This window comes from Phaenicophaeus curvirostris, chromosome 3 (assembly GCF_032191515.1).
Source record: "Phaenicophaeus curvirostris isolate KB17595 chromosome 3, BPBGC_Pcur_1.0, whole genome shotgun sequence".
Classification (NCBI taxonomy): domain Eukaryota; kingdom Metazoa; phylum Chordata; class Aves; order Cuculiformes; family Cuculidae; genus Phaenicophaeus; species Phaenicophaeus curvirostris.
In genome coordinates, this window is record NC_091394.1 from 25,615,600 (window position 1) to 25,636,173 (window position 20,574).

Here is a 20,574-nt window from a genome sequence, read left to right on the forward strand (position 1 = left end):
TACATTTAGCTTTTTTTTTCCCCCAGTATTCTTTTTTTGAAACTGGAAGTGGAAAATTCTACTTTTACAATTATTAATATATAAAATTATGGAAGTATTAATTTATCAGCTATAGGAGACAGTGCAACTGTCAAAAATTCTAGATGTTTAGCCAATGATTTCTATTTATCTAACAGCTTGAATTATCTTATAATTTTTGTAGCACACAAATGTCCTTGCTCATTGCCTTTAGATGTTCTATGCAGTCTAAATTTGGGACTTAAATCCTCTATGCTAATTTGCAAATGATATTACTTTAGAAAGAAGAATGGCAGCCTGAATGTGAAATTTCTAATACAACCTGAATGCCATACCTGTCAGACTCAAACAGTTAAGACAAGCTGGCACTTCTCCCGTGCTATTCAAAGGTGCTAAAATGATTGCTCTGAGGTAGTACTGCTACCATTAATTATAGGATTTAGTATTGGCTGACCATGCTTTGGGACATGCTGTGCTGTAATAGAAAAACATTTTTTTAACAGTTCTAATAAGCAGTTCTGTATTAGGAACCTAGATATTAAGCAGTGCAGTCATTTCACATACATTGAAGTACACATTCTGTAGCCTGTAAGAGGAAAAGCAAAATATTATGTTACCACTTCAAAAACCATGTTTTATATTTTCTTTTCAAAAGTTTTTGGTGTTATAATAAAGGATAAGTGTAACACTTGGAAAAAAAAAGGTGTGTGTAAAAACAATGGAGGTGTCTGTTACCATCAGCATGGATTGAAATATATCTTAAATGTGCTATTTTAAGAGTCATTGAAAATATAGATCAAACTTTTTAGTAGTTGCATATAACATTTACTTTGTGAAGGTAATGGCAAAACTAATTATGACCATCTCTATTGGACATATCTAGTCCAGATTTAACAGTAGTACAAGGCTAGGTAAAGAAAAGTGGTAATTCATACTCTGTTACTGTTGTAATATATTAATATTTCACTCTAAGCCTGCAGAGCTACTTTTCTTTAATTTTTAACATTTCAAAACCTATTTTGGATATTTCTCCCAAGCAACAAACAAGAATGATCTAGTGTAGTGTTTGTCAAAGGCTTACCTGTCCAGCTCTTGCATTTTCACAGACAAAAGTATCGTAGAAAACAGCAAACTGCGGGGCATTGTCATTAACATCCAAAATTCTTACATAGACAGGAACACGAGTAGTATCTTTGGGGTTGTCTGAGATAAGAAGAGAGAATAATAATGACTTAATTTTCCTAGTTTTCTATTTTCTTCCAAATTTCATGAGCAACAGACATTCAAGAATAGGTAGGAAACTGGTTGAAATTTATTGTATAAACTGACACTTTAAGAATCAGGCTTCCTGAAAAATAAGGAGATGTTTTGCTTAGAGTAAGAAGTAAAGTATTGGTATCTAGTGAGCAATTAAGCTTTTACAGGAAAATTGGGGCTGCAATTCGATAATCTATGCAAATATAGTATATGAAAAGTATGCCCATTACTATAACGATGAATTTGATTATTTGTTGGGCTCAAGAGTGTTATTCTGCTGTAAGGTTTTGATTTTTAATTTTTAAATTATTTCTGTTCTGTGTTGTTTTACACAGCAAAGACACCATTGACATTGTGCATACATATTTTGAAAATTTTTCAAGCCTGAATCTTGTATCTTAAAAAACAGAGAGAAATTCCAACAAAGCAAATTAAAATATCCCCAGAAATCTGGTAAAGAATTAATTAGGATCAGAGGTTTTATGTTTAAATTGCCTTAAAAAGTACAAATGTAGATTTTCAGACCTTAGGTTAAAGAAACAAGAATAGTAGCCTCTCCTGTGTCAACTGCCAAACCCATTGTATTATTTAGAGTGCTGTATTATTAGTATAGGTTAATGCAGGAATACAAATATGCCTGTCTTCACTGGCTGATCTAGTTGCCATGACAAGAATTTGAAATAATGACTGGGAGTAAAAAAGTGTAGCTGTTCCTTGGAATTCTGCTGGCAGGTAGCTAAATGATTTTGCAACTTTAATAGAATGAGATAAGTAACAAGAAATTATTCAAAATTACTGTGTTGTTTGTTGTTTGGGTTTTTTTTCCCTTTAAGCTACTTCAAGTAAAACTAACCATTTAGGAGTAGCTGGCATTAAGTTCACTTGTTATTAATAGCACCTTTGCTAAAGAGAGTATCGTGGATGTTTTTGACATCTTGAATTGTTTACAATGACAGGTTTAGGGCACCATTTTTCATAGTGTTTTGCATTTTTGTACTAACTTTCCAAATGCCTTCTCTCCTTAACACTACTTTCCCATTATGTTATGCTTCACAGTAATATTTTTTAAAGACCTAAATTTCCCACTTCACTTCTTTCTTCAAAATTAACATACTCCTTTGGAGAATGAAATCTATTCCAGCTAGGTACAGAATGTAAATTCACTCTAAGTATCCTGGCAAGAAAATATGTTTACAACTGTGATATAACCATATGAGGAAACTAAGATTTTCATTATATAAATACTTCTGAAATGTATTCTCACAACACTGGACAGCACTGTGAAGTATCGTAAGCTCAGGACCTTGCATTGCAGGAAAACAAAAATATTTTCTTAAAAAAATACAGCTCCCTTGTAAGGTTAATACAACCAGCCTATTGCTCTGCACTACAGAAATGGGGACAGGCAGGCTAAGAGTGGTTAATTGGCTGGACACAATGTTCCATTTAGTTATACAGAGTAGTTCTGGCCATGCTTCACTCCTGATCAGCAATTTTTTCTTTTTTTCACTGATGTAGAATTAACCCTAAAGAAATAGTGTATTTGGAAGCAAGTTGTCCTCATTAGCTGATTTCAAAGATCAGGCCTTTGTTGCTTAGAAAATTTTCTGTGAGCTGATTAGAGTTAAACTCAATAATGTAGCAGGTTTAGGAGTATCTCTGCTCTGTCTTTGTACTCCTAATATGAAAATATCTAAAGAGAGCTAATTTAAATAGTCCAAGAACTGCTACAGCTTAGTGATAACATTGAACCTAACTTGTAAATGTTATTCCAAGAGCTGTAGGTGTAGATAGAGTGGGAAGAGATAATGAAATTATTTCTAGGAAAACGATAAAGGCAAAAACATAGATTACCATCCTGAACTCTGCTACTTTACGAGCAAAATCATGTCATGGTCCTCAAAAAAAAAAGGTAGAAAACAGAATTATTCCAGTGTTATTATTTAATTAAGTATCATTTCAGAGGTAACTTGGACATTAAAGGTCAATTGTGGAAGTAGGTGAGGAAAAAAGCAATGAGGAGACAGTTACTGTTAGTTACTCCTAGTTTACTCAAATATCTACTAGAAAGGGGTGGAAAGGAAGGAAGAGAGACTTTTTTCTCATGAAGTCACAGCTGTGACTTTGCAGACTAAGGAAAACTGAAAGGAAAAAGAGACCAAATTGACTTACTGATTTCAGCTGCTATAACACTAAGATTGTGCCATTGTGATATCTCACGGTCAAGAGGCTTAGAAGTATAGATGGACCCATTTCCAGAATGAATATTAAATATCCTGTCAAGATCAGTGTGACGATCCAGAGAAAACCTAAATAAAATACAGAAAAAAAAATGTATTGTTAAAATGATTGAAAATATAAGAAAGCATGTTTCACGATGCTTATAGGTTTTATATGTCACTTTACAGCGGTTAGTTTTGGGAAGATGTATATTTAGTTTTTAAAAACACTCATGAAAATTCTCAAGGTTAGTTCCATACAATAAGGAATAACAATTGCAAGAATTTCATAAATAAGATACAATAGAGTAATACTTGATCATCTGAGCCTTTATAGACATATACAAGAATCATGAAAAGTAAGTCACAATTTCTATATAGTAGTTAAAGAATTGACTTCTGAAATTGAATTCTGAAAGGAAAACTCTCTTTGATGTACTGTTCCTTCAGACTGAGACTGACAGCTAATTTAAGAGTTTTTCAAAGATATTGTTATAGGCTCAGCTTATATACTTTAGGGGGTATTAATTTAGTTCTGATCAAATTAAAAAGAAACAACAAAATCCTCTGTAAGAGCAAGTTCACATGCATAGCTTTCACTTTCATGAATATACTGTTGTTAAAGAACCTATATTTCTATAGTTGCAGATAAAGCAATATGGCAAAACGACACACTACAAGCAGAAAATTGCTCTTTCCTCCATTTTTTCTAGCATTTAACACTGCCTTCAAAGTTAGGATTGAACCTTTGATGTGGAATTAAATGTAGGATTTTGCAAAGTACGGAATATCTATCAAACTACCTGGCAGAATTGGGTCAAATTAAAAAAGTCTGCTAGTACACTTGTACGGTGTGATAGAAATGATTGCTCATGTTTCTATGAACTTTTATGAATTATCTAAACAGTTCATTAAGTGTATCTACTTTTACTTACTGTACTTAAATAAGCCAAATAAAAAAAATACTGCAACATGGAAGTAATGTCTGTAACATTTTGGTGGGTTTTGTTTTCTCACTCCACCACACACAATAACATAAGCGTGTAAAACAAACAAACAATCTAACACCAGACTGAATACAAAAAATAAAACAGACGGAAGTTAGTAGAGCCAAAAAAGACTTCTGAAAGTGCAGAAAGGACTTGGTCAAATTATTTATTTCACTGTTATTATAACTGTTAGAATTAAAGAAAAACCTGCTGCTTTTCAGAGAAGGTGCATTTAAGACTCTTTGTGTTATATGAAAAGCATTTATTTTTGCTTCCACCATGAAAGGAGTTTTAATGAGGAAAACAACTTACTTTGATCATAGTCAAAGAGTTTTTCAATAGGGAATAATCACTTTTCTATCTAATGAGATCTATTCTTCAATTTCATTAAAGATTCTATACCATTTGACAGTAGCCATAAGAGAAGCACATACTTTTACTCCATCACACTACTTCTAATGGCCTGGAAAGACTACCAAAATTATTATTTTCATAAAATACCTACCTTTTCTAAATTATTTTCTATGGAAAAATGAAAGAAATGTCAACAGCACAGAAGAAAAAAAAATTAAATAATCTTTAGGTTGCTCCTCTGTGTGTAAATAATAGTGATGAGGGCAATACCTGCCACAGTTCTTCAATTTATAAAGTTGTGTCAGAAATAAAATGAGCAAAAGCTCGATGTTTGTTCTTTTTCCAGTCACGATTAATAAATCATAACTACTAAAATTGTCAGTTGTCTTATGAAATTAGAGTGCATAAAGGTACAATGCTTGCAATGCAAAGTTATTTATACATTCGTAAATTTTAGAGGCTTCTTGTTATCTCCTAACTCTTCATACAAATCACCACAGGAGAAAATTAGATTCAGTTTCATTTCCTAATCGAGTTTTACCACCTGGGCCTTATTAAGAATTATGCAGCAATTGATTTCAAAGTCAGTAAACAAGGTTCTTTTGCCAGAATGTGATTTTTGTTCTTTGTTCAGTATTTCAGGCAATACACATCCAACTGGACAGCATTGTCTTGCCTGTTTCTTAAAGCTTATATATTATATAAAAACAAACAAAAACAACCCTCACCAAAATACAGTTTACTACTTTCAGCTAGATATGATGCAGCATGTAGCATCCCGTACTATACAAAGAGAAGATTTTTAAACATATTAGTCATTCAGTGTCTAATTTCTCAGGGTATTTTAGCACAACAAAGATTGTTTCTGTATAACAATCACATTGGGAAGCCTACAAGGCAGGAGGCACTAACTGAAGCAAGTGAGATCAGCACTGCATACTTTCCAGGACTGATCAGAGGAAGCATTACAAAGCTCTGACCCCTTCCTGGGTCATAGACTTTTGTGGCACTTTTCACAGTATGAAGCAGGAAGTAGTCCTGAAAAAATTACTGGAAATCCATGTGTAATTTTATAAGTTTCCTGAGATCTGAAGTACTAGAAAACGTTTCCTGTGTATCTCTTGTGTGCAAGTGAATGGCTGTTCCTTGGGGTGTTTGGAAGCTTACAGGTAGCATAATTCTCAGTTCTGCCTGTCTCTGGCACACTAATGAAGAACAGAATAAAAACATTAACATCTTCCTATGCACCAGGTGTACCTAAAAATTCATCTTGGATTACTATTTCTTTAATTTCTTTAGCAAATTATGTGTTTACAGAGAATGGAGTAGTACCTTATTGGACTCGAGGCTGAATCAGGATCCCGTGCCATTACCGTTCCTATTATTGTCCCAAGCTCGATGTCTTCATGCACCTCAAAAAGGTAAGAAGACCTACTGAAGATGGGAGGTTCATCTACATCTTCTACAGAGATTTTCACTATAGTTGTATCTTTGAAAGGCCCAAGATAATAGAAGCGTGGATCCACATGGGTATTCTCAGCTTCTACTTTCAAGGTATAAAGTCGCCTCGTCTCATAGTCCAGTGGCTAAAAATGATGATGATAATAAATGTATTAATTTACATTACATTTTGACAGATGTTAACTTATATACATAATGGAAACTGAAGAGGGAACCCCAACACAGTTCAAATTTTCCACAGCATCGGTATAACTTTCTCTAGTAAGAAATTTTCATTGTTTTTAGAGGCAGTTCCTCTTCCTAAATATTATCTGAATTATTGTAACACCAATGACAAAAAGAATTTTTGGCACAAAGTTACCAATTACTTAGTGGATTTTGCAGCTGTTTCACAATAATATGGAATTAAAAAAATCATATAAGCATTTAAAATACTTGAAATACAGACCTGAAATAATGACGTGTCAGAACAAGGTACTTAATAGTAATATTTCTCAGGGAATATTATAAAATCTTGGATACTCAAAATGGCCTGAAGTATCCTTCTTGTCAAACAAAAGTAACTGGACCTAAATACCAAGAATTTAGGTTTCTTCTAAGGAGGCAATGTATGCCAAAGTTCTCTATATCTAGAAATACAGTAAGAGCTTAATCTTGTTCCTTTTCATTTAATTTAATGAATCCAACATCAGATTTTTTTTTGCAAAATAGATTTGACATTTTTTTGCCAGCAGTACATTTTTAAAATGGAAGGAGGAAAGTTTCAGGGTTATAATTAGAAACCATTTTGGGTAAAAAAGAACCTCTGTTCCTTCAGATTTTTCTAACTGTCATCGATGAAAAATGTCAGCTAATTAATGATACTGTGGAAATGAGCAAGCTGAGAATTTAACTTTCTGATACAAAGAAAACTTCATTACGTCCCCTAAAGTCTCAGGGAGATATCAAACTTGTGTTTTTCATTCCTCAAAATGGATGGTAGAAGACTTGTCTTTTTCTGCCTAACTACTTTTAAATAAAAATTAAAGTTACTGAAATATGCCAGAGTGACAGTCTAGAAATTTAAATATTCTATTTTAGAGTGGAAAGATATAGTTCTGTGAATGAATGAGTTTCCACACTGTCCCAACCTTGTTTTAAAATATAATTAGAGCAGACAAGAGAATAACTATGTATGTGACAACACTCTCTGCAAGTTTACAGATGACAGCAAGCTGAATGGTGCAGTTGTCACACTGGAAGGATGGGATGTCATCCAGAGGGACCTGGACAACATTGAGAAGTGAGCCTGTGTGAATTTCATGGGTTTCAGCAAGGCCAAGTGCACGGTCCTACACCTGGGTTGGGGCAATCCATGGTTTCAATACAGGATGGAGTATGATGTGATTGAGAGCAGCCCTGCGGAGAAGGAGTTGAGGGTGCTGATTGAGGAGAAGCTCAACGTGAGCAAACAATGTGTGCTTGCAGCCTAGAAGGACAATTACATCCTGGTCTGCATCAAAAGAAGCCTGGCCAGCAGGTAAAGAGAGGAGATTCTCCCCCTCTACTTTGCTCATGTGAGACTCCACGTGGAGTAGTGTGTCCAGTTCTGAAATCCACAGCATAAGCAGGATATGGAACTGTTGGAACAAGTCCAGAGGAGGGCTATGAAGATGATCAGAGGGCTGAAGCACCCCTGCTATGAGGACAGGCTGAGAGAGATGGAGTTGTTAATCCTGGAGAAGAGAATGCTCTGTGGAGATCTTATAGCGACCATCCAGTACCTGAAGGGGGTGTACAAGAAAGATGAGGAGGGACTTTTTACAACAGCATGTAGTGATAGGAAGAGGGTGAATGGCTTTAAATTGGAGGGGGAAAGATTTAGGTTAGATGTTAGGGAATAATTCTTCACAATGAGGGTGGTGAGACACTGTAATTGGTTTCCCAGGGAAGTTGTGAATGCTCCCTCCCTGGAAGTGTTCAAGGCCAAATCCGATGGGGCCTTGAACAGCCTGATCTGCTGGGAGGTGTCTCTTTCCCATGGGAGGGGATTCAAACTAGGTGATCTTTAGAGACCTTTCTAACCCAAACCATTCTACAATTCTATGATATAATTGAGAATACAACACAGTGCTGCTATTCAAGCTAGATCTGAGAGTACTTGTGTGTCTATGAAGTATAGCACGCTTCTGTTACAGGATGCTGGCTTCAAGCCTAGAGCCAAAGAAAGCATGTTATGGACAGAAAAGCTATCTAATTAGCCAGCTTAATTTCCAGAAGGCACGCCTTGCAGCTGTAGTTAATTTGCCACTAGTACATTCACATACTGATCGGACATCTCTTCAGGCTACACTGCATCTCCTCAGGCTACATGGGTATAAAATATGTGAATTATACAGGTATTCTAACATGTCACCAGTAATGAACAAAAATGTTGCCCAAATATATGAAATTGTGGCAAAGCAATTATTTTGTCTGTGAGAAGTTGTGTAGAAAAACTTATATAGAAGAATATTTCCTGCACTTGGGGCACAACAACCCTATGCAGTGCTACAGACTAGGAGAAGTCTGTCTAGAAAGCTGCTTGGAGGAGAGGGACCTGGGCGTGTTGGTTGACAGGTGACTGAACATGAGCCAGCAGTGTGCCCAGGTGGCCAAGAAGGCCAATGGCATCTTGGCTTCTATCAGAAACGGTGTGACCAGCAGGTCCAGGGAGGTTATTCTCCCTCTGTACTCGGCACTGGTGAGACCGCTCCTTGAATACTGTGTTCAGTTCTGGGCCCCTCACCACAAGAAGGATGTTGAGGCTCTGGAGTGAGTCCAGAGAAGAGCAACAAGGATGGTGAAGGGGCTGGAGAGCAGGCCTTATCAGGAGCGGCTGAGAGAGCTGAGGTTGTTTAGCCTGGAGGAGGCTGAGGGGAGACCTCATTGCTCTCTACAACTACCTGAAAGGAGGTTGTGGAGAGGAGGGTGCTGGCCTCTTCTCCCAAGTGACAGGGAACAGGACAAGAGGGAATGGCCTCAAGCTCTGCCAGGGGAGGTTTAGGCTGGACATTAGTAAAAAAATTTTCACAGAAAGGGTCATTGGGCACTGGAACAGGCTGCCCAGGGAGGTGGTTGATTCACCTTCCCTGGAGGTGTTTAAGGCACTGGTGGACGAGGTGCTAAGGGGCATGGTTTAGTGTTTGATAGGAATGGTTGGACTCGATGATCCGGTGGGTCTCTTCCAACCTGGTTATTCTATGATTCTATGAACTTCTTTGCAGCAAGTATTAAATTCATCATAGTAAATTAAGGGCTCAGTATAGGAACACCAGTTATTTGTACTTAGTCTGCATTGAAAAGAGAAATGAGAATCAGTGTGGCTAAATAGTAAAAAAATAAAGTATATTTTCTTAAATTAACAAACTGAGCCTATCTTCTGCCTTGCTAGTTAATGCTGTTGTCTGTGATATCTGAGTAAGCTTATTTATCAATATAAGAAGGCATCATGAATATCGCAGTGTCAGATTGCTAATGAAAAAATGAGAAGATCTTGTTCATTAGCATTTACAGGTGACATTTTTGGAGGTGCTGTGTTATAACTTGTGATTTTTTTATGCTTGATCTCGTTATTAGACTGTTTTCAAGACTGTATTGATTTAATATAATAGCAGTCTCTATAAAAAGTCTGAAGCAAGCAAGAAAGGATCATCTCAAGAGAAGCCTTCACAAAATTCTAGGAAAAGAATATCAGGCCCCAAACTTTGTATTTTCATTCCTTCCCAGATAAACTACAATTCTGAATACGAACATAGAAGAACATAGAGATTAAAGAGGAATACACTCTGATCTTTACAGAATTTATCTTTTCCTTGGTTGCCATTATGAAGATATATGGAGATGTATTTTATAGTGGTGTTTAATTCATGATTCTCTGCTTTAGGAGATTTGTTTTAAAAGCTGATACAAACAGTGCTTTATGTTAGAAATGCTGCTTGAACTTTTTAGAAACATATCTAAAAATCTCAAAGAAAAGGTCTGAGGGATTTCTGGAAGGGCAACAGTTGGGGAACAGGAGAATGACATTTCTAAGTGTGAGATCTGACATGCAAGAGGGCAGAAATAGCGCTAGTTCTGAAACAAAGATACCATCATTATTCACTGCTCCTTTGTTAGCCAGGCGACATGTTGGAAACAGGAACAAAACAATGTAGCACACAACTCTGCTTCCATATGTGCATTTGTGTTCTGGCATACACAAATCACCTAAGTTGATGAGAATCTCCTAGATAAGGAGAAACCTGTGTCTCCCAGTAGTGAGTGAATTGTGCATTGCTTATTGAGGAAAATAGTTTACATAAGTACTAAAGAAGTCTATATTTGAAATCACAGAGCTCATAACTATTGACACATTGGGGACGGTCCATTTTTTACATAAGTCGCTGTCAATAATGCTTTAAACCTATGCTGCATCTCAGATGTTGTTACCATCTGTTATTTCCTGTTCACCTTGCAAGGAAATAATACCATTCGGTCACTGATGGGGAATGCTTGCAAGTGTTAGCCAGTTCGAATATGATCTAAGCTTTTGCTTTTTCCAATAAACATTTGTGGCATAACATTAACACCGAAATCATGTACTGAATATTGTTAATAGACACCTTTCGCACTGTTATGATGCCTTCCTGTGTGTCCTTCTGTGTCACAATATCAAACATATCTGTTCCATCACCATCTATAATTTTGTACTCTACTTCTGCATTTTTTCCAGTGTCTGCATCTGTGGCTTTGACACTGCCAATGGCTGTCCCAACTGGGGAGGACTCGGGAATGCGGAGGTGGATGGTACCTGTCAAAGAGATAAAGAGCCAAAGGAGCCAAATAAGCTATTACGCATGCAGTAAGTAACATTATGTCACACAATAGCTGATTATACATTATTGTATATCTTTTATTCTAGAGAACTTGCCATTTAATACTTGGAGGATGGGAAAACATGAGGCAGAGAATTATGCAGGGGAAAACTTTAGGTAGAAAATAGAAAACAAAATTGTAGACGAACAAAATAATTGAAAAAAACATAGAAAAATAAGTTTGAAAAGGACACTTATTCTCCTATCTCAGCAAAGAATCCACTATGTATACACTGTTCTTCTCTATTTAGTTCTTGAAACATAATGTGGAAAGACTGTTCTATGTTTTTTCAGCCTTCACTGTGCTTTTTCCCTCTTCCTATATAAGGTGAATCTTTTGGGACACTTTTTACCTTCTTTATTTTATCAAGGAAACAATACAAAAATGGAACTCTGACTTTGCTGGCCAATTCTAAACCATTTCAGATTTCAAAATTAGATAGTCAGATGCAATATCAAATAAAATTGAATGACTTCTTAATGCAGGGACCAGTTTTTGAAAATCCACAAGAGAAAGTGTGCCTAGTTAAAGCAGTTAATTCATACTTAAATAGGGCTTATGAACATTGCAGCTTTGGTTTTATGCTACTTTGTCTCAGTTGTATCCCTTTATTGTGGTGTCATACAGCTGATAAAAAATATAGGGATAAAGCTGTCATCATTCAGACATGCTGCAATAAACTGAAATAAATATCTTACCATACATTTCAGTATTCTATGTCTTAGACTTACTGTGAAAACTGTAAATAAGGGTTGAGATCTCTGGTCCCATCTGTCAAAATATACAGTAGGAAAACATGTGGGATACATAATACACCTTGAAGAATTCTCAGAAGATTTGAAAATGAATGCAGATACAGCTGTCATTCCAAAGATGAAAGTTAAATCATCAAAGCTCTACTGAAAAACATTTTCTTCTCTGGCCTTAGTTAAGTGTTACAAGATTTGCTGATTTACTCAGAGACTTCCTAAGGTAAGTAAAATGAGTTAGAAAGATAGTTCAGTTAACAGTAACATAAAGGTGGAAGTGATAAAGGCCAGCAACCATAGCAGGAGAAAGTTAACAGGCTACCCAAAAAGCAGCACATATATACTTCATAACAAATAAGAAATAAAGAAAAGCGCATAAAGGGAGTTTCCTCCCAGGAAAGAAGAATCATGGGGAGAGAGGCAGAGGCAAGGCAGTACAGGAAGGGCACTGGCAACGCGATCTTATTGTATTTTCAGGGAAGCATACATAAGTCATGTGAGGATTCTCAGTTTCTCTTAATATATTGAGCATATTACAAGTCAGCTACAGAGTCAGGAACTGATTTTGGGTTTGAGAACACTCACTGAAAAAAACCTTATTATTCACTGGGATGCTTGAGACTCTCTCATTCTACAGAACTAATTTTTTTGTGTTTCAAAGAAGAAGCAAAAATAAAAACACATTCACTTATAGTTTGTAATTAAATTTTGAATGAAAAATAATTTTACTTAGGTAGCTTTTCATATGGAATTGATATGCTGCAGCAGAATTAATACTTTATGGCCATATATACTCCATATTTTATTTATATAAATGTATTTTTTCTCAGTTGCTTTTCAGTGTTTCAGTTGAGTGATTTATCTTGCATTTGCTCTGACATTTTCATTACCTTTCTCTAATGCCTAAATCTGTGCACTTTGCTACATTAGTACATAATCTTTCTGTAATCGCTTAATGGTTAAAAAAACAGAAGAAAAAATAACCTCTGCTCCCATTTAGTATTTATTCATTACTTTGTGAGACTATTTGAAAGACCACTTCCTTTTCCCAATTAATATTTATGTGCTATAATTAGTTTTACAGATTATCAACCATTCCCCACATTTTTTTTCTTCAGTGCTTGAAACTACATCCTCAGGCTATGCCTTGTGGACACTACTTTGACTCCTACTGCAATACCCAACTTATTAATTTAGTCTACAAAGTGATAAGAGCTCATGCCTTGAGTTGCTAATAAGGTAGTGGAAACAGAGAGGTAAGATAACCAGAAATCTGTCATCTGAAAGATAATTTTAAGTCTAACCTATCTATTTATAGAAATCATGACCATAATATGAGAAACTTTGTTTTATTATTTTTGTCACTGAAGACATTTAATGCATTGACTAAGGATGGAACACAATGCAACTTTAGGTACTCTATCAGAACATAAAGTACACCAATCTAGAATTATTCTTGGAAAACTCTGCTGTCAATCCTTCTTCTCACACTTTTCTTCCTCAAGGAGAGTAATTTACACTTTGCATTTACTCCAGTGAGTGATGTTCTTTCCTTTGTCTCTCAGGAATGAAAATGAAAGGATCAAGGAAGGGAAAAGCTTTTCTATATACTAAGGAGAGTGGAAATCAGCTAGAAGATTCAAGTCTAGACACTTGTGTCTCAAAATATTTTACTCAATCATAAAGAATTAAAAAGCAGCCTTCTTCATGTTTACCTTCTTCCCATTTACTTTTGAAAGGGCATATAACATAAAGGTAAATATTTTTATAGAGTAAAACAGGCGATAGCATCACCGGAGTCATAGGCTGAAATAACTTATATGCACTGAGTATCAGTCAAACTCAGGTTCCTAAGTTCATAAACTGTTTTATCTATTTAGCATTTGTCAACATCAACTCCATACTTCTGAGAACACTTGGAAATATTACAGTTAAAGAAGAGATCCCGTATCTGAGGTCTTTGATAGCCTTTCTGTGCAGAATTTTGATAAAATTTCAAATTTTGTCATATTTCCTCAGAAGAACAGCCAATCCTACCTCTATGGTTTTCAAGAGAACTTTAAGAAGAAAAAATGTTCTGAAGATTCCTTGCTCAGTAATCTAAACAACAGAGGAATTACTGACACTTCTGGGTTTTTTTGAGAAAGTAAGGTAAAATGCAGTATGTAGAATTTTCCACAATTCTAATATGAGTTGCTCAAGTTCAACCTGTTATGAAATACTTTATTGAAACAAATAGTGGTAATATGCTAAGTCCTGTGAAAATTAGTGGACATTTTAATATTTTTTCCTAGTATTTTATAAATCTGATACGAATATCATTGTCTCATGAACCTAACGCACATCTATTTTTTATTAATGGAATAGAAAAAGAATAATTTAACTTAGTGTGAATCTAGTAGTCTCATCTTATTCTGTAAAACTCAAGAATCTTTATAATGTCTATTTGCATTTTGACATTTTGAGATTAAATATAAAGATATTTAAAGGTCCCTTCTAACCTTCTATTTAACACACTGTTCTAGAAACAAAGGGAAAAAAAAAGAAAAACATAAATATGATTGTTTTATGCTTATTTACTGCCTTAAATTTAATTGTTGAAATCAGCTTTTCTGTAAAACATTGAACATGCCATCTCTCTGAATAGTCTTCCTCAATAGGTCCAGACCAGAGTAATACAGCATTCCTCACCTACACAACACTGGAATTACCATAAGCCTCTATATACAAATGGAAAGAAGAGAAAAACTAAATCAAAAAGTTGTGGAAATACAAAGAACATAAAACAAAAAATTAGCAGTAAATCTGTCCAGAACAGGGACTGTGTGGATATGCACAAAATATAAGCACTCAATTGTTCATGATTTTTCTATTTTGAGTATTTATATGAAATCACATCTCGATAAACATCTTAAATAAACATATACATTAATTACAATATTTAATTGAACAAAAATCTGTACTCCATTTTTTCCATAAGGATCATGTTAAAATCAGAATAATCTAAAGCTGATTCTGTTATTTGGAGCCTGAAGGCTGATCATCAGTAACTACTGGATACAGTAGTTATACGGAAGAAAAAATGGGTGGTGGGGATACTATAAATCCTTTTGCTATCACGTATGTCCAAATTGTCTTGCAAATATTACAACTTCAATACATGAAAAAGGCTTCAAATGTACATGACATGCTTAATCTTTAAGAATTTTGACATTACAAAATTTAATATTTTCATAATACATGGCAACCAAGAATATTTTTGTTTGAGGATACAAAGTCTTAATAGCAGTACTATCAAGTTAAAAGCATTATAAAAAGCTTTACTAAACCTGAGATGTTAATAAAAAATAAAAAATAAACAGCTAAATGCCTTTTAATTTACTTTGGGAAATTTTCTATAAGGTTTCGTAGCACTGTAACTGCAAAAGTACAAATCTCCTTGATTCCCTTCAAGTAATTTCCCACATTCTTCATGATTAAATTTTTAAGCAGATACTACAATTCAAACATTTCTGCATGTCTAGAATTACAACATGTTTTATTTTCCAGTGGGGCAGTATGTAGGATTTAAGCAATAGGTAAGGAAAAACATTGCTCTAACGCTTTTATGTGTCCACCTACCACCCCTCCCATATTAGTGGAAAGTATTCCACATTTGCTAGTTATATTTGACCATGTAACTGTTTTCCTAACAAATAAATCCTGTAACATTTAATATACAGCTTTAATAATAGTGAATAAATCAGTACATAAGCCTTTTGTTCATGTGTACCACATAATCTAGATTTACTCTAAATTAAACCAGATGGTGATTGCTTAACTCTTTAGTTTGAACCTCTTACAGGGGAAGACAACTATTAAATGCAGCTTACTCTGGGGGAATCGAGGTGGATTGTCGTTGACATCAGTCAAAGTGATGTTCACGGTGGTGGTCCCTGATAATCCACCCATCTGGCCTCCCATGTCCTTTGCCTGGATAACTACTTGGTAGTGCTCCCTGTTCTCTCTGTTCATGTTTGGCAAAGCAGTCCTTATGATGCCTTAAATAAATAAAGGGGAAAAAAGTGTTAATAATTACTTTAATTTTTATGTATAGCAATCTGCTGAATCTTTTTTTTTAATTAGTCTGTGAAATATATTTCTAAAATATTCATATCATGTTTTAACACACAAATTTCTATTCATAAGCTTTATAAATAGTCTTCAGTACAGGCTTTTTTTTGAACAAACCTTATTTCTACATCACAGCTCCCTTTCCAGTTTACATTTCATGCTAAAAAAGATTCAAGATATTTATGCACAAGGCTTATGAGTGGAAAGAACATCTTTTCTTAGTCCAAGTAGAACCATTTAGAAAAAGAACAACATTTTCTAGGACACAGACCTTATTTTTGCCTTTATTGGAAATGTTGTTACTTAGATCCTTAAGCTATTAATAGTACCACTGTAAAGTTATTTATACTTTATAGTGTCAGAAAAATCCAGGAAATATTATTTCATTTCAGTTAGTTCTAAAAAAAAAATAAATTTGGTGATCTTTGATTTTTAAAATGAAAGAAAAGAGTCTAAGGTTTATAGTAAATGGAAATAATGACAATTCTCCTGACCTGTTTCTGGTTCCACAGAGAAATATGGCTGTCCTTGAAGTATGCTATAAATTATTCTGGCACTGTTTCCGTATGAAGGGTCATCAGCATCAGTAGCTGTAACTTGCACCACGGAAGTACCTGAAACAACCAAAATCAACTTAGTTTCACCTGGTACGAGGTCAAGGTCCAAGAACATAAATTTCCATTTGAGCAGATCCCAAAAAACATTTCAGCTAATGTTGACTGGACTCTTGAAATGTATTTATGGACTTATAGCCAACCTCAGGTACATTCTTCCCTGTTTCAGGATCTCATTCTATATAAATTGAATCTAAACTTCCCTAATTGCACAAGAGTGATTAAGAACTAATTAGTAAAGGTAAACAATAGCTATGATTGTACTGAATTTGTATCCTTACCCAGCTACAATCATTTAATAATTATATATTCACTTCTTTTTTTCAAAAGACTTATTTGCTTTTATTGCAATAAATGTCTGCTTTCCATTTCCTAGAACAGATTTGGTTTGTGTTTTTTGGTTTTTTTTGTCCAGTGATGGACATATTCATAACAACATGATACGAAACTACACATGTAGCAACATGACAGAAAAAGACAATTAAATAAATCATTGGAACCTGGGAAAAACTAGTCATCAGTACTCCCTACCTTCTAAGTGTTGATATGGATAGATACTACCAGAAGATATACTGCCATTTGGGCTGGTTACTTAGATTCCATAACATTTTCTAATCTTAAAGTCCATCTCTAAATTTTGGTGGGATATATCAGTCCTTCAAAACATGGACTGTTTACCATTTCCTCTGCCATTTCTTGCTGAATCAAAATAGTTTCTACATCATGTTCAGATCTTCAACCAGAGAAATAAAGTATCAACAAGGATCTCCCCTGCTATACCTCCATAAAGTGCAGATATGAAATTAAGTATATAGGAAAGAAGTGAATAAAACCAAGGAAAAGAAAATAAATCATCATATGATTGTGACTGGTTAGACATGGGCTATTCTGAGGATCAAAAGACTTTCAAACCTATTTCTACTTTTATCCCAATTCTTTCCTTCCACCAAATAAAGCACCTGTAAATCCAAGATAATTGGCACAACTATTCACTCCCTCTCATAGGTTGACTACATTACATATTTATTCTAACAGACATAGAAAGGCAAATAGAAGTAAATTATAAGCTTCCTCAATTTGTTAGGGATTTCACAGGATGACAACAAATCTGCTTTTTACAAGTCAGTTGTTCAATCATGTGAATAACTCCGCTAATACAATGGATTGAGAATGTGCCTAACTTTTGGATCAGAGATGAGTTCTCAGAAATGTTCGATTTTCAGCTGTTTTAGAACAGAAACACTTGTTTCAGTGAGTCCCTAAAAATACTTACATAAAGAAATCATAATAGGCAAATTCCTGGTTTTAACTGATACTAAAATGGAATTAATCACTCATTTAACAGAACAAAAGCTCAATCACAAAATATAATTAAAAATGATAAAAATCTCCTACATAAGTATAATGAAAAAATAAGATAAAAATTATGAATACTTCCTACTGTAAAAATGAGTGCTTTAGTGATCATCTAGACTACAGCCAAAACTGAATATCTGAATGTCTTTAAGGTATGAGAATGTAGAGGTTATGGGCTATCCTAAAAAACCTTCATCTGTTTCTATTTCACAGATGTCTCATATCTCCATCCATGTTGAACTCCATTCGTAGATATATGTGTAGGAAATCATTCTTTGAAGATACAGGGGACTTTTTGTTGAATATGTTTGAGTTCTGAGGAGTATTAACTTGATTATGAAATGACCTTTTTTTGACCATCCAATTATGTGGCAAATTGCAGTGTTAGAATGTATACTTGCATCTAAAAAATATTAATCGGAAAAATCTTATGTTGCAAACACATGAAAGGTGATATTATGTCTCTATTACATGTAACTGAATTATTTCTTCTTTCTAATTTTCATACATCCTTCATATGTTCAGACTACCAGTATTTATTAACAGGTAAATTGTATGAGATTTTTATATGATTTTAATTAAAAAAAAACCCACACAGAATCATCTTTGAAGGATAATTTGGGAGAAAACTCAAGAACAGGTTCGATAGCTTTAAAACAAATTATAAGATGTTCCATTTGCAATTTAATAATGTGTCTAATAGTGCTGCCTCAGTTTTGAGTGTCATAATGCACATATATTAATTAATGCTATTTTAATACACATATACATGAAGTGGAACAAATATCAGTTTTCCTTCTCTCTGTCTGTAATGATCATGGCTGCATATGAACCCAATAAAATCTATCAGACACTTCTGAAAAATGTACCTTTTCATGCATTTGGGCTCTTTAATTTCATCACCATCAAACAGTGCAATTCACTCAGTGGACTATACTTAGGTTAACATACACACCATTACCCAAAATCAGTAAGAACGAACTATACTTTTTAATGTTGCATCACCTCTTTGGTTTTTGCTGGTCAGCCACTGGTCAGGAACCTGGCAGGAAAAATGCAAAGGCACCACTACACTTCTGCCTGATATTTATGATACAGAAGTCACCACATTGATTGTGGCCCTTATTCACAAAAGGAAGAAAGACACACTCTCTAATCTTCCACCAACAAATCAGTGATTCCTATGAAAAACCTCAAGAAACCATGCAAAGAAGTGAATAGGTGATATATCAGTATATCAATTACATTGTGCACATCAATCATAGAATCGTAGAATGAATCATAGAATCATTAGGCTAGAAAAGACCTTTGAGATCATCAACTCTAATCATACCTGTCCACTACTAAATCATGTCCCCAAGCACCTCATCTACCCACCTTTTAAACACCTTCAGGGATGATGACTAAACTACCTTCCTGGGCAGCCTGTTCCAGTAGGGCTTGATAACTTCTTATGTGAAGAAATTTTTCCTAATGTCCAATCTAAACTTCCCCTGATACAGCTTGAGGCCATTCCCTCTTGTCCTATCACGTATCACTTGGGAAAAGAGACCAACACCTACCTCTCTACAACCTCCTTTTAAGTAGCTATAGAAATCAACCAGGTCTCCCCTTAGCCTCCTCTTCTCCAGGTGAAACAACCCCAGTTCCCTCAATCGCTCCTTGTAAGACTTGTTCTCCAGCCCCTTCACCAGCTTCATTGCTCTTCTCTGGACATACTCCAGGACCTTAATGTCTTTCTTACAGTAAGAGGCCCAAAACTGAACAAGAATTTGAGGTGCAGCCTCGCTGGTGCAGAGTACACTTCTCTGGTCCTGCTAGCCGCACTGTTTAGTTTAGGTTAGAAGGGACCTTAAAGGTCATCCATTTCCAATCCTCCTGCCATGGGCAGGGACACATCCTACCAGATCAGGCTGTCCAAGACACCATCCAACCTGGCCTTGAACACCTCCAGGGATGAGGCATTCACAACTTCCCTTGGCAACCTGTTCCAGTGCCTCACCACCCTCATAGTGAAGAATTTTTTCCTTATGTCTAGCCTAAATCTGCCCTCTCCAGTTTATACCCATTGCCCCCAGTCCTATCACTATAAGCCTTTGTGAATAGTCCCTCCCCAGCTTTCTTGGAGATCCCCTTTCAGGAACTAGAAGGTCGCTATAAGGTCCCCTCGGAGCCTTCTCTTCTCCAGGCTGAACAATCACAACTCTCTCAGCCTGTCCTCGAATAGGAGGTGCCCCAGCCCTCTGATCATCTTTGTAGCCCTTCTCTGGATCCATTCCAACAGCTCCATATCCTTCTTATGTTGAGGATTCCAGAACTGGATGCAGTACTCCAGATGAAGTCTCAAAAGAGAGGAATTGAGGGGCAGGATCACCTCCCTTGACCTGCTGGCCATGATTCTTTTGATGCAGCCCAGGATATAGTTGGCATTGTGCACTGCAAGCACACATTACTAGCTCATGTTGAGCTTCTCCTCAATCAGCACCCCCAAGTCCTTCTCTGCAGGGCAGCTCTCAATCACATCAACCCCCATCATGTACTGAAACCGGAGATTGGCCTGACCCAGGAG

At 35.5% G+C, this 20,574-nt stretch overlaps 1 protein-coding gene across 3 annotated transcripts in view; it reads right to left on the minus strand.

The window, feature by feature from the left end:
* CDH10 (cadherin 10) overlaps positions 1 to 20,574 on the minus strand; it is a 98,742-nt gene that overhangs the window by 11,749 nt on the left and 66,419 nt on the right. For all 3 annotated transcript variants that reach the window (XM_069853520.1, XM_069853518.1, XM_069853519.1), the window contains exons 4-9: positions 16,530 to 16,649; positions 15,795 to 15,962; positions 10,921 to 11,108; positions 6,170 to 6,423; positions 3,448 to 3,584; positions 1,100 to 1,221 (exon numbers count right to left, since the gene is read on the minus strand). In XM_069853520.1, coding sequence (XP_069709621.1) covers positions 1,100 to 1,221; positions 3,448 to 3,584; positions 6,170 to 6,423; positions 10,921 to 11,108; positions 15,795 to 15,962; positions 16,530 to 16,649 — 989 coding nt within the window. The remainder of the gene's footprint in view (positions 1 to 1,099; positions 1,222 to 3,447; positions 3,585 to 6,169; positions 6,424 to 10,920; positions 11,109 to 15,794; positions 15,963 to 16,529; positions 16,650 to 20,574) is intronic.